This window comes from Argiope bruennichi, chromosome X1, assembly GCF_947563725.1.
Source record: "Argiope bruennichi chromosome X1, qqArgBrue1.1, whole genome shotgun sequence".
Lineage (NCBI taxonomy): Eukaryota > Metazoa > Arthropoda > Arachnida > Araneae > Araneidae > Argiope > Argiope bruennichi.
The window spans coordinates 102,902,687-102,917,945 of record NC_079162.1 but is presented as its reverse complement, the minus strand read 5'-3'; the positions used below and the strand labels follow the sequence as shown (position 1 = coordinate 102,917,945).

Here is a 15,259-nt window from a genome sequence, read left to right as displayed (position 1 = left end):
CAACAGTAATAATATTTTGAGACTATTTAATCAAGCAAAATATCATACATTTCTTTGATTTTCAATTTACAGGGCATGCATTTTTTAAAATTTTTTTGTCAACATATTTAATGTGAAATAAGTTCATTGTAGTTATTAAGCCGATGCTTTCATATTAATCTAATTTTGTAGTGGTTTTTCACACAATTGTTTTATCCAAACGTTTTCACTTCAGTAATGTATTTGAAAATTATAGCATCACATGAAATATTCCATTTTTCTATAAAAAGAAATATTATTCTTTAAGAAAAAAACATTTTTTAATCGTTTATAATTATAATAAAAACAGGGGTTCTATGTCTCAAATTTTCTATCCACTGTTTAGTATACTCGCGTATCAATCCTTTTTACTTGAGAGTGAAATTGTGACAATTTCCCTTGTCATGAACGTCCTCGTTCCCTTGAAACGTGCAATCAGGTTTGAAATGTTAACTTTTCATCAGATTGACTGGGTCTATTTACTTACTAATTCATTTTATAATGAAATGTCTCTTGAAAGTTCTAATCAAATTTCAAATGCCGATTAATTATATTAGAATTAACATCAAAGAATTTTGAAATGGCTTTTTGCATTTACCGGAATCAATTGTTAATATTCAAATATTTTAATCTGTTAATAATGTTAGTGATAAAATTGATAATTTTACTGATTTGGCTATCAATCTCAGTAAGTCTTCCAAGATGGTACTCGATTGCTTTTCAGTTAATTTCGGAAGTATTTCTAATAAAAAAAACCTTGACTACTCTTTTATAACCTTCAAAACAGTTGAAATGTTGATTTGTTTGGCTAGGATTGTATATGTACAAAAGTGGAATTATTTTATGATCCTATTTTCAGTTCAGTAACAAATAAATTACATTACTATTCATTGAGATAAGTTTTTATATTAAAATATCCAGAAAGAGATTGTGAGGTTTCAATGGGGAATTTGTTAAATGATCGCAGCACCGTATGTACATCAGTTTGAACAAAGTAATTTTCTTCACCCTCCTCTCCCCTTTTTTTAACAACATAATTTAAAATTTCCTATTAAGTTTTAAAACGAAAGCTTTTCCGAACGCGTATCACTTCTAAAAACTGTTAGTCGACGGGCACCCAGATTAGATCAAAATAAATTTGCACTTGATTTTTATTGTTGTTACGTATGGCACTTTCCAAGACCTCTGGCAGATCTGTCAGCGATTTAAGCCGAGTGAGCGTCTCTTGTTTTTTCAGTAGCGCCAACTAGGGCCAAGAGTACGACTTAGCTACTTCATGCGTAATATTCGCTTGCACAACCTCTTTTTACAGGATGGCGCATTCACACATCTAACAGATAGAACGCAGAAGAACAACCATGCCCAAACCGGGACTCGTACCCGTGGCGGCCAGATCACTGGGAAGACGCGTTACCCCTATACTAGGAAGCCGACTCATGATTTTTAGGAACTTAAAACGGTGCGAATGAAATAAACTTGTGAATTTTATGCAAGAGATTTACGTCTGAAAATATTCGTGTAATATGACATGGATGAGTAAAGTTGACTAGACGGTAAATAGAGTTTAACTATGCGCAAAGAATTTTCATGCACTTGCGCATTAACTATGAATTACCCTTTTAATTTAAATTATTCACTGTGAAATTGGGAAAAAAATATTTTTGATACTTATGTGAGAACGATGTTTCTTCGAAAGATGTATAAACAGAGAAGATTCAGAAGTATTATTGAGGAATTTTATATACGATCGAGACGCTTTAGGGATTTCGAACTCTGGAATTCATAAACGATCGCCGCAATCCTTTTTTTTTAGGCATGACGAATCTGCACACTATGCTTCCAACAATGAGAGAGGACGGTTTTCAGAATATAGAGAGCAATGGGGTAAAATCATGAGCGGTAATGATATCCTTTAATGCATGCGCCTATCGAAATGTAAAGCATAAATCGATTTCAAGAATGGCTAACACTATAGAGATAACTTTTCTAAATTCTACACTCTGGAAGAGGATCTTTGCTCCTGGGAATATTATTTAGACACTCTGTTAAAGTATCTTTATCGCAATTTCAAACATATTCATTGATCAAATGTATTTCAAACCTGTGGAAATTTGAAAAAGAAAATTCATGTAAAAATGACTACCACTGAGACGATAATTTGACTTGTGCGAAAATTATCAAGATCCAATTCAATAACCCGAAAATATAGAAATGATTAAAATTTCTTGCAAATCTAAAAAAAAAAAAAAAAAAAAAAAAAGTGCATAACTATTTAATAAAAATATGCATACAAATACGACTTTCATTCTACATTTTCATCTTAAAAATATCTAGCAACGGCTGAAATAGCTGGTGAAATAAGAATAAAGCATTTCATTAAACAAGCATCCAGTGGGTGGAAATAGGAGGATGAAAAGGTCAATGAAGCAGAATTCAGCGAAAATAAAATCAATATTTTTAACCTATCATCATGTATATTATATTTACTTAATATGTTTTCCAAAAATGCTTGCGACAATTTCCGAGAATTCGGAACATTTATTTCTTCAAACAATTGCTTTTTCACGTTTAGCTTAATAAAAGAGGGGCTATGTTACAGATTATAGAAATATATAAGTAGTATAGTTTTGAAAAAACAAAAGTTTATTAACTGTCAACAATGAATCTATCATGAGCTCCAATGATAAAAAGGAAGAGAGATTTTAAATTTTCTATTGAAACATATTTTCTACAAATTTTGACTTGCATGTAACACATTCTATTCATTACAGGTGCAAGAAATCTTATGAAACAATTATTATAAACATTATGCATCTGTAAAATCTGTACATTTTTCATCGCAATAGCACATTAATATTTAAAGGGTAATTATCATACATTTTTTAGGTTTTTAATTAACACGCCATGCATTTAAAAAAAAAATTGTCATGAACATATTCAAATTAAAATAAGTTTCCTGTAATTAAACCGATGCTAATCTAATTTTTTTAAACTGATATTATTCAATTTTTTCAAAATTATTTTTGCAACGTTGATTATATATTAATTTAATTTTGGAGTGATATTTCTGAAAATTATATTTTCCAGACGTAATCGTTTATAATTATGTGCTTGAAAATTATCGCATCACATTACATATCCGCTTTGCCATTATAAAGAAATATATTACTTCAAGAAATAAATATTTCTCAATTATTTTATAATTAAATATAAAAATGTGTTCTATGTCCTAAATTTTCTTTCTGCTATATAATTTACTTGCGAATAAATCCTTTTTACTTACATGTGAAATTTTGACAATTTCCCTTGTCTTAATTGTTCTCGTTCCCTTGAATCGCATTACCTGGTTTTAAATATAAACTTTTCATAAAATTGCTGGGGTCCATTTACTTACTGATGCATTTTATGATCAAACTGCATTTGAAAGTTCTAATAAAATTTCCTGTGCTGATTACTTATATTAGAATAAACATTAAAGAAATTGAAATATTATTTCACATATAATGGAGAATACTTGTAAATATTTAAAAATTTTAATTTGTTAATAACTTTATTGATAAAATTGCCAATTTTATATACTTGGCTACAAATCTAACAAGTTCATCTCATTACGGTACTGAATTTCACATCAGTTGATTGGGGAATTATTTCTTATCAAGTAATAGTGCAACTATTTTTTTTTACAACTATCGGAATGTTGGAAATATTGATTTGTGTTGCTTGTATTTGATATGTAGAAACTGGGAAATATTTTATATGCCCGATTTTATGTCAGTAACAAATAAATTGCACTATTTTTCATTCATATATGTTGTTATGATCGAAATTAAAGAAAGAGATTGCAGCGAGGTTTCAATCGAGTTTGATGAACTATCGCAGCGCCATCTAAACAACAATTTGAACAGAATAATCTATTATCATTTTTTAAAACATTGTCTAAATCAGCTATCAGTGCGAAAACGAAATGTCTTGCCAATCTGTATTATTTCTAGAAACTGTTTGTTGGCAGGTGCTCCCGTTAGATCAAAATAAAATTCAAACTGCATCTTTAAAAATGTAAAAAGTTTCGAATGATATAAAAGATATATTAAATAAAGATTAATTATAAATGATGAATTAAAGATAATAATTATAAAAGATAAATAAATAATTTTCAAAGATAAATTAACTCGGACATTATCATACATAATTTAGAAGTTTTATTGCGGAATTTTGCATACAATTAACATTTTTTTGGAGTTTCCGAACTTTGGAATTCAAAAAAGACCGTGGTGTCCTCTATGAAGCGGTTTGTACAAAGTCTATTAACAGTTGTATTATTTAAAACAGCAATTGGTTTGAAAATAAAAGGTCTTGCCAATGATTATTAAGGCCTAATCAGACGGGCAAAAACCGTCTACGCTTTCGTGGGCAGTTTTCCGTTTAAGCCAGCAGGCAACCGGTCAAGAACGATTTTCGTCATCCTTAACTCTTTTCAACCTGCTTGAAAGTGTTGACGATAGTGACGGAAAAATCGTTTGCAAACGAAATTCAACCAATCGTGTATGGCTTTGGTAATGATGTATTTGTCAAGAATGGCACGAGTGACGACAACATGAAACTAACTAATCACTGTGAAAAATAAGACAAAAAAGTTGTATGGTCGTGTGATAAACAAAAATCGGTTTTGATTGGTTTTATTCATGAAAAACCGGCTTTTTGGAATGAACTGAATATTTATTATTAAAAAAAATGTTATATGAAGAAATTCGTACAAAAATTATCAGTCAATAGTCATCAAAACCACGAAAAATTATTTTCAGAATTAAAAATTTATTAATGTTTATATCAAGTCTTCTTTTTGTGAAATATATTTGATCAGATTACATCTTTAATTTTTTTTACATATTGGTAGAATTTTTGATTATATGCTTTGAATTTCGAAAATATGTAATTAACATCTTCCACACAATTAAAAAAATTATTTAACAACTACGCTGATGTGAAAGTTAATAAGATCATGCAGTTATTAGATTTTTTTTTTATGTAAACCTGTCATTATTACAGAAAAATTAACAAAATTGATGTTACAGCAATGTATCCCAAGATTAATGAAACAAAATTGTTACTAAAAGTAAGTACAAAAAAGTAAAAATAGCAATAAGAAGCCACTATATATTGTAAGTTCCCTGAGTAACATTTGTACGATCAAACGAATATTTATACTTCAGGAAAGACTTGTTTGCAGTGACGGATAAAAGTTAACAGTTTATTTACATTATATTTTTCAAATAATATTTTGGGTATAAACACCAGAGTAAAACAGAATTAAAAAAAACAAAACATAAATTTCAAAAAGATTATTATTTTAAAAAGATTATCATTATCCGGAACTTAATTTCTCAAAAAGATTAATGTTACAGGAGTTTAATGTTTCTTAATGAGGAGTAAGAAATTTTGCAAAGTATGGAGCTAGTCAATATGAATTCATCAGAAATTGGAAGTGCGGCGTAAATATTACTGTCACAAAAACAAATTCGAACAGTGGATTCTTTCAAACCATACAAATTAAGTGACGCCAGGTCTTCGTCGAAATATTGAAAACTGTATCGAGGAACAATACTCATAATAAGAAATAAATAGTATATGAGTTGTCGATAGTAATTTTTTTAATTAAAAAATTTTTGTATACAAATTAATGAAAAAGGAGTAAATTGAATTATTTTAACAGAAATATTAATTATTCCTTTTAAATGGCAATTTGATTATTAATAATAAAATTATTCATTTAATTCTCGCTTATGGAATCTTAATATTAAAAATTTATTCTAAAAAAACTGGGCTGTAATTCAGAATCTGTACCACTTCCGAGAATGCAGATTTTCAGAACGAGCCGATCTAGCTGTAAACAAGAGATAAAATATATCGTTATTAATATGTACGTCGAGATGACCTGCATTTTCAGAATATTAGCTTTTGTTTCAAAGCTTTAATGGGAGGTTACCATTTACAATGGAAGAGAAACATGAATTGATGCTAGGTGATTTTATTTATAAATCATATTTTTTATTTATAAAGTGGTAATATATACAAGCATTTTAAATCTTTAAAAATAACATTCTGGAAAAGCAAAAATTTAAATATCTATTTAATTTGTATATAGACAACTTGTTCCAACACACCTATTTTGCCTTTCATTGTTTTGAGCATCAGGGGATCAAAATAACAAAAGTCAGAAAACTTCAGTTAAGAATAATGAAGTTGCACCCATTCGCCTTCGGAGTTTCATCAACGATCGTAGCGGCCTCTTACTGAGAGACTGCAATTTAGCATTGTGTATCTTGTGTTTTCAAAGAAAAACAATCTGGGAAAGATCTTTTTTAATATTCAGAATAAACAAAATGAAATTTTATTTTTATTACTGGTATGTTGTATATATTCCTGCTAAACTTCGTTCAACATTATGTAGAATATATCAGCAAAAGCTGAAAACTAGGTGCTAATATATGAAAGTAGTGATAATATATCGCGCATTTCCTTCTCATTCTATAGGATTACAAATGATAAACTAGTTAAGTTTGAAATACATCTCGAATTCGTTTCGAATATCATGCGGGAAACCCATCACTTTTAGTCATCGGCTGAGGGTAAGAATTTGCCGTTTGTTGTAAAGCGAAGCGAAATGTAACAGCCACCAGGCGGCGGTGTTGTGGCACCAGCCTGCGAGTTGCATGATATGTTCAGTACGGATTGAGATTTCGGCTTTGCCGTGTGATTATTTATTATAAGTGTGTTTGTATCGTCCATTTGTCAATAAACGTTATGTGTCTGATAAACATTTGAACTTATTTTGACTTAAGTACCCCGCATCTGGTAGATGCAGACCTATTTAATTTCTGAAAGATTCTATGTTTTAGTTTTGGTTTTTGAAAATAGTGGCGTCCGTGACAGGACCGCGTACTTTTGATTTGAATTTTTCTGAGTTTCATGACAATGGATTTGACACAGTTGAAAACACAGCCAAAATCGTATCGTACTTCGTTTACGGTATATGCGAAAAAGCTTGAAGAGCCTACGAAGGAAGTACATGAACTAGAAAAAAAAATGTGATTTTGAAGTCGCAAATTAGGGATAAATTTCATCGTTTGGAAATATGCCAAACCGAACTTACATACCGAATCTTGGAACTGGAAGATAACGAAACGGCTTACGAAGACTTTTTGTCGGCTGAGGAATATCGGGATACGTATTCTGAGCTTTGTTCTCAAGTCGAACAAATGTGCTTGATGGAATTTAGTACGAACGAATCCCCTGAAAGACGCAAATTCAAGCTCGAAAAAATTGAGCGAAAGAAATTTAGTGAAGATGCCAAAGAATACCTAACCTTCTGGAGTCAACTTAAGAAAATCGATGAAGACGCAAGCATTTCGAATGAAAACAATTTCCAGCATTTACTGCAAGCTGTTGTGCCAAAAACGAAGGCAGCCCGTGTTGTGGAAAGCTTCCCGGCTACAGTTGAAAACTATTCAGAAGCCATTGCTCAGCTAAAAGAAAGATTCGGACTAGAAGACTTACGTGTTCAAATATACGTGAGAGACTTGCTGTCCATGGTGATGAAGAATGCGGCCTCCGGACATTTCAAGATGGACCTTCCAGCATTATATGACGAACTGGGAGAGAAAATACTCGCCCTAGAAAGCCTAGGACGTATCCAGGAGAAATATGGCGAATTTCTGTGTCCACAAGTCGAGTCCTGTTTGCACGAAGAAATTTTATTGTCCTGGGAAAGGAGCCGGAGTCAACGTAGCCTGTCAGAGATCTAAAGATCCACGAACTTTAGAGGTCTTAATGAACTTCATACGTCAGGAAGTAAAAGGTGAAGAAATGATCAACCTTGCTAGAGCTGGATTTGGAACCCAGCCAGGCCGTCGTAGAAGGGATAATTACAGAATCCATAATGAACAGTTATAACCGATTGAATCAACCGCATCAGCTTTGGTAAGTCTTCAAACGCAAGGTAAGAGGGTTCAAAACTGTATTTTTTGTGACAAATCGCAACCTAGTGAGAAATGCTTTTCAGCTAAGAAAATATTTTTAGATGATAAGAAATTAATATTAAAGGAAAAAGGAGTATGTTTTTCTTGTTTAAAAAAATTTGGGCTTATAAGCAAATTTTGTAATGTTAAAAATCAATTGAATTGTTCTTATTGTAATAGCCATCATTTTGATTTAACGTAGAATAAAAAAAAAAAAAAAAATGAATCTAAAAGTGTTGCTCCAAAATCGTTTATTATTTTGAACGCCTGTATTTCTGTATGCCAAATAACAGATATTGAAATTTTGGCTTAGTATTCATAACGTTATTTTTAATAAGATCTCAAATACTGCTATTCGTTATATACTCAATACCACTTTCTACATAAAAATATGTTTTATATATAAATATACCTATTAAAAGTAATGAATCCTACTACGTTTTCATTCTGTAATATTTCTTCGAAAACTTTTCTCTTAAAAGCTGGTAATTTCTGAATTTAGGTCACGCCGTTATCCACGGATAAAAACGGGAGGTCTTTTCTGTTGGTTACGGCTAAGTCGGTTCGATTTGCACTTCTGGATTCGCTTAAGTGGGCGAACGTTTATATTATGGGCGAACGAATACAAAAAATATTAATTAAAAGTATCTCGTTTCTTCTTTATATCCGTATTTCAGCAAAATAGTAATATTTATACGGGGAGCCTAGGCGGTCAGCCTATAATCTCCGATCCCTAGTGGAGCTGTTGAACGATAGCAGTACAAACATGTTATAACGTAATAATGTATTGCATAAAAGTTTAAGAATTTTAGTAGTTGTTAATAAGGAAAAAAAATCCGTATTTCTTCTTATGAGAATTACAGTTTTCAATAATTAGACGAAGAAATGGTGCCACTTATATTGTATGGTTTGATTTTAATAATAGAATAATTTATAATGAAATTATAATTATTCCCAAGAAAACCTCTTATCGTATGCGTTATTTTTAAAGAACACTCTTCGAGAAAAAAAGATAAATTTTGAAGTCTCGTACTGAAACGGTTGAGGAACTTTCCAAAAATGAGATGGTCAACATCGCCCATCAAACGAAAGCAATCATTATATTGAAATATGGGTCAGTTCGAATGTCTGAGAGATATCGGACCAATATTTAAATTACATTTAAAATGAAGTTATAGATATACTAGCTCATGTTAGCAATTTCAAAATATTGGTAAATTATCACTCTTTTGTTTTACTATACCTATGTATAAAAAAATTTTTTTTCAGTAATGAGTTCTTGAATTACATTTTTTTTTACTCAGTAATTAATACGTTCCCCAAACGAGTTTCGTACCATGATTTTATAATGTGATATTTCGCGAAAAACGGCGTCGAATTTTACATCTTGTCATCAGTGGCTTACCTCGAATAACTGGCATAAATGTTTTTCCCCCCCTTCCTTTCTATGTCAATGGGTTTGCAACTGGAAACTGTGCATGACTCTTTTTTCGTTCTCAAAATACTTATCGTTTAAAAAAAAAAAAAAACTCATTAATGTTTTTCCTCACGGTGTCGTCTGAGACAGGAACTCAAAACATCTATATCCCAACTCCCTTCCGTCATCGCTAAGCAATGTTTGCCATACTATAAGTGCATTTCTAAAGAACAAGTGCTAAGATGTTGCTTATTTCAGACACATACAAGAAAATCATAAGGATAGAACTATGTAATCGCTCGACAATAGCATTTTAAAATGTTGCACGTGACGATGTGCATTTATTATTGTATGCCTCAACAGCTCAAAAGATTTTTTTTTTACAGAAGCTTATTTTTAAATAAAATTTTTATTTCTGTATTTTTAACCTATCTTGCACTATTCGTTTGTAGTGTACTCTTCTGCTATCTTGGTGCTGACATTTCACTTCAACCGTTGTTGGTTATTTATAGAGATTCAAAAATAAAATACAAAAACAGTATTCAATTTTGGTTGCCACTCTAATTGCTTCCTTTATTTTCCAAATCCCACAATAGTTTGGAATAGATTATTTAACAAGAACGGTTTTGGAACTAGATCTGAATTACTTCCAGTACTGTGTATAATATCAGTAACTTAATTCATTGTCTTAATTTTAAATCGATGTGAGAAAGTCAGCCAATCAAATCATTCTACTTCTAAAGGTAATGTTGTGGAGCCATTGCATTATTTCTCTTGAATCGCAAATGTGACGTCACATTCCTTACGACGAAGAGAAGTTGAAGGGATGTGACGAGGCGATATGATTTGGTCTGTCATTGCGTCATTCTATAATATCCGATGTAAAAGACGCTTCTGTGTAGTTCGTTTTTGTCTTTGTGCTTTGTGTTAATAAAGATACTTTAATTTGTAAGAAACGAGCATATCTAATTCCTATTTGTGTAGCATAATTTCGTCCCTACGTTTAATTTAAATATTTATCAACATCCAACGTACGCCTATTAATTTGATTAAAAGTTACTCTTTGGAAGTGGCGCAACTATAATTAAAACTGGAAGTTTTTTTTTTAATAAAAAGTCTTTCATGAAGGGAGATTATAAAATGATATTTTCTTAATTTATAATATTCAAATAGCATTATCGCCCTGAAAGATGTTATACTTCATTCAGAGTTCGATGTTTGGTTTAAGAGCACATTTTGTCCAGATAAGAAACTACCCGGAACTTTTGTAACTATCCGGAATATGCGATTTAAAACCAAAAAATAAATAAAAAATTGTGGAGCTCATCACGATTTTGCGTGTCATCCAGAGCATGCTAATCTTCTCTGCATCGTTACAATTTTAATACACATGTACTACCTAAACTAACAAAAATTTCACAAGTCACGATATACATATATATAGTACGGCAAATCTTGTTTATTTTTCTAGTGGTGTTCTAATTGGTTCTAAAATGTACACTAAATTGTTGTTTGTGGAAGTTTGGATTCAGCATTATTCTTTGATCCACAAGATACACAATAGTAGCTGCAATCCAACTAATTGACAATTCTGGAATGCGATCATTGAAATTCAGGTTGACATATAATAATAATGGATGACGTCGGAAAAACCATTAGATGTAGCTATTTACGGATATGAAAATTTGATTTACAGCGCCATCTACAAATCGTTGTTGATTGTCTAATATGATATTTTATGATTCTTTTTCCCCTCTTTTTTTATTTAGCTGGGTAAAAAATGTTTAGGATAAGATTGTTTCACTATTTATAGAATGCAAATAAAACTACTTTAAAAATATATAAGAAAAATTTAAATTTATGGATTTCTAGAAATATTCAAGAATTTTTCGACGGAAAAGATTAGATTGTCAATAGAGGTATTACCACTTTTAGAAATGAAAAGTAATCTATATGAAATTTCTGAAAATAAGTTCAGTCATACTTACCTGGCACTGGGGATGCTTTGATCAACAAGGAAGCTCCCCCGAGCAGAGACCCTCCATTGCACTTCGGTGGGTTGACGTTCGCCACATCCGCAAATTGCGGTTGCTTGGGGTGCACAATTTTTGGTAGCTGGGACTGCGTTCGCGCTGTCCCTCATAATAAGAAAAGTATATGTGTGTGCTTAGAATACATATGCATCGAGGGTTTTCTGTTCAGAACTGTTGCCCTTGTGAAACCGTTTCCATTGTATTACCGTGGGAATTGCTGCTCTTACTCGCATAATAGTATGCTTCTCGGTCTATATGGATGAGAGCCTGTACATAACTTATCATTCGTAGGAGTAATCTAAACCTAATTCAGGTATGCATGCATAGCGGATACAATTTTTTATGAAATTATGGGTAGAGAAAAAAGGGGGCAACTAGCTTTTAATTTTTGCGTTTAATTGTATACTTCGAATAACGAAATTTCATTAAATAAGGTGGACAATTTAATGAATATTCTGGGACTTTGTAAATTCATCATTAAAAAGTTTTTTTAATTAAATTTTTATAGATCCACAAAATGTAAATCAGTAAAATGCTTTTCTTACATGCACACACAAAATTTCTCGCTTCATTTAGAAAATTTACGTAGATATCAAAATTAGTTATTTTATTATAGGATATGTCTCTTATTAAGTGTTCCTTCTACTTTTATGTAGCATCCGAAATATTTCAGTTTTAAATTTGTTTACAATTCCTTTTTCTTCCCCCCCCCCTGGAATGCCCTTTTATTTTTTAAGAACGATCGCAGCGCTCTCTCCTGACAGATAGGAAGCTGATATCGTGCATGCTGTCATTTCAAAGGAAAACACTCTTTAAAAAAATGGTAAATATGCAGAATAAATTAAATGTAATTTTATTTTTATTGCCAGAATTATATATATAGGGTGATTATAATTAAAGTTACGATTTCAAAAATCGATCATTTTAAAACTACTTGTCAAGAGACTTGATATTTTAGCACAACAGTCACGAGGCAATTGAATTTTGTTCCGCGAAGGAAAGAAATAGTTCCAAAACGTGCCAATAGATGGTGCTGCCAGGGTGAAGAGCGAAAATGGATTCGTTAAGTACAGGAATATTGTTAGCCAAAAGGAAAAACATGGGTTCAGTCGTGACCTCTGAGAGACTAATCAAATTTTTTGTTTACAACAATTTTTATTTTCTACAAGTAAATCTTTTACTATTAATTAGTTTCCTTTTTTTAAAAAAAAATCAAATTCCTGAGAACTAAAAAGTTTCCATTTCAAAGAAAATTTAATGTAAACACCTATTTCACACAAATAGATAATAAATAATTCGTAAATTAGCAATTATTATGCACCTATTTAATAATTCGGTGAATGTGTTTTTAATAACGAAAGTTGTCAAGAAAGTGTGATATACAATATCGGAATTTATCAAACCACGATTGTAATTGTTTAAATGTCGAATTTTTAAATACAAAGTAATATTCTTTAATTAGTATCTATGCAATTTGATAATTTAGAGAATTGACGAGGAAGCACAACGCTATACATCGCAAGCTACGCGTTATGTTAACCTCCGTCCTTCTCGGAGCGTCCGCCTAGCCGTGAAGACTCATTACAACAGCCAGCAGGCCTTATCTCTCGGAGGTCACATTCTCTCAAACGTTCTTACTTTTGAAAATAAGGTTTGCAATGGATTTGCCCATACGATAGGGAGAAATGTTGCGAAGTAGACGGTAGTAATAAAATACAATACTCTACAAACTACTAGCATCGGTTAAATTTCCCTTTTTATTCCAGCACTATAACCAACCTCAAGGTTGGAAGCGTTTCGACTGGATACGTTCAGACAATCACGCAACAACTGTAACTAGCTTAAAGAAAATATAAAACTTGAAATTTGTTTGCAGATAAAAGTTATTAATAAGATATCTTGCTTTACAGAAGTATTTCTAGTTTAAAAATATGAAATAGTAAAATTAACGGTTTGGATATTTTAATCCTTTTTCTAACCAAAATGAATACTGTAATTGATTTGTATAATTATACCCGAAACATTTATTTATTAAAAAAATTGTTAAATATTAAACTGCTTTTATTTACTCTTAATTTTACCTCAAATTTATTGATCTTAAATACGATGAGCATGTATATGATTCAATCCATTTTTCTGACCGAACTTAGTCAAGAATCCAAAACTATGATAGGCGTTTGTGAAGCTTTAGTATTCTTTGATTATTTTGATAGGACATACTTTCAGTGGTAATGCATTAACAGCTGTATTTTTTCAGGAAATTATTTAGCATTAACTTTCTAGACAGAAAGGCGCTGCAGCACCTATCCAACCATCGGAGACGACAAGAGCGCCCCTCAGTCAATTGCTTTATTCTGCATTTGCATGTTTTTAAACGATGTCAACCTATAATTGTTGAAATTTAATTAGTTTTATATACTGATCATGATAACGTTACCCACTTTTAAAAATCTATTTTATCACAACGTAAATATAACAAAACCATAGAAAATAATTCAGATGTTTTTATAAGTTTATTCTCAATTCATCTTGAGCAAAAATGTAGCGTGGTGGTATGTTAGTAAAATTTATCATAAATAATTTCAGGTTAGTATTGAGTGGAAATTTTAAAAGTAGGGAGGCAACTAATATTTCCCTCGTGGTCACAAAACTCCAATACATTAGAGAAATTTGTAATCAGAACTTTAATCTTATAAATCAAATCCACAACAATTCTAATGTGAAAACTTATCTTATATGAGTGATACAGGGCCAGATTCTTGATTGCATGAAAGTAAAATCTCGAAACACAACACAAATACAAAATAAATCAGTTATCAAATATGCGAATATCTATTCTAATATTCATCCGGTGATTCCAAGTATGTACGGTAATTAAATACAGGGTTCTCGAATCTCGAATTACGGCACCAAATGGATTATTATTAAGGTCACGAACAGTTCGTAGCAACTCGTTGTTTCACATTCTAAATTTTTATTTTTGTAATAAAAAAAATTAAACAAATTAAAAATTCTTTAAACGTGACGTATAACTAAAAATATGGAAAAGTGCCAGTAGGGGGATATCGCCTCTCTTTCCCTGGTTTTTTGTCAGAATGGGCAAATTTTTAAAATTAGTCGTCTACATTTGAAGCTATAATCAAACAAAATATTTTATTCTGCAGATCGCTGTGATTACAGTGTTAAAAATTGCAATGAAATTTCACTTCTGAACTCGGTACTTTTAAAAAATATGTACTAAAATTTTATTGAAATAAACACTTGTTGCTTCTGCGAAAGTGGCAAAACTATGTTTCCAGTGAAAAGCAAATACCGATTCTATTTCATATGAATATAATACTCATATTCGGAAAAATCAACGTTTTAAATACTGTTTCAAAAATTAGTTATTTTTGTATAGATGAGGAAATAATTTATATTACTGTTTCAAATATATGTATTCTATAGATTGGCGTACTTATATAAATAGGAGCCCAGGACAGATATCAAAACTGCAACCATAGTCTTTTTTTTTTTTTAATTCAAACTCATAATGGGATACATGGTAAGTTATTTTATCAGTAACCGGTAAATTCTTCAAACACAATCAGGATTTTAAGTTAGTAAATTAACCTCAACAATTTGTATTAAAACCTGATGCTATGACCGCTTCAGACGCCATCAACAGAAGGGTGCAGGAAAATCCTTCGGGAAGCGATAGAGACGAAGCCTTACAAAGAAACCTCAAGTACTAAGAAAGAAAGAAAATATAAATTAAATAGAGTGGCTCGTTTTGT

The 15,259-nt window shown here is 31.1% G+C and overlaps 1 protein-coding gene, 1 non-coding gene and 1 pseudogene across 2 annotated transcripts; 2 read left to right on the top strand and 1 right to left on the bottom strand.

Moving 5' to 3' along the window:
* Positions 1-7,283: 7,283 nt before the first annotated feature.
* On the top strand, positions 7,284-7,820 carry LOC129959339 (uncharacterized). Its single transcript, XM_056072157.1, has one exon. It carries the CDS (start codon positions 7,284-7,286, stop codon positions 7,818-7,820), a length of 537 nt encoding a protein of 178 aa, XP_055928132.1.
* Positions 7,821-10,760: 2,940 nt separating this feature from the next.
* LOC129959575 (U6 spliceosomal RNA) lies at positions 10,761-10,855 on the bottom strand (annotated as a pseudogene).
* Positions 10,856-11,430: 575 nt separating this feature from the next.
* Positions 11,431-11,591, top strand: LOC129959580 (U1 spliceosomal RNA). Its single transcript, XR_008783468.1, has one exon. It is a non-coding gene; the product is annotated as a U1 spliceosomal RNA (small nuclear RNA).
* The last annotated feature ends 3,668 nt before the right edge of the window (positions 11,592-15,259 follow it).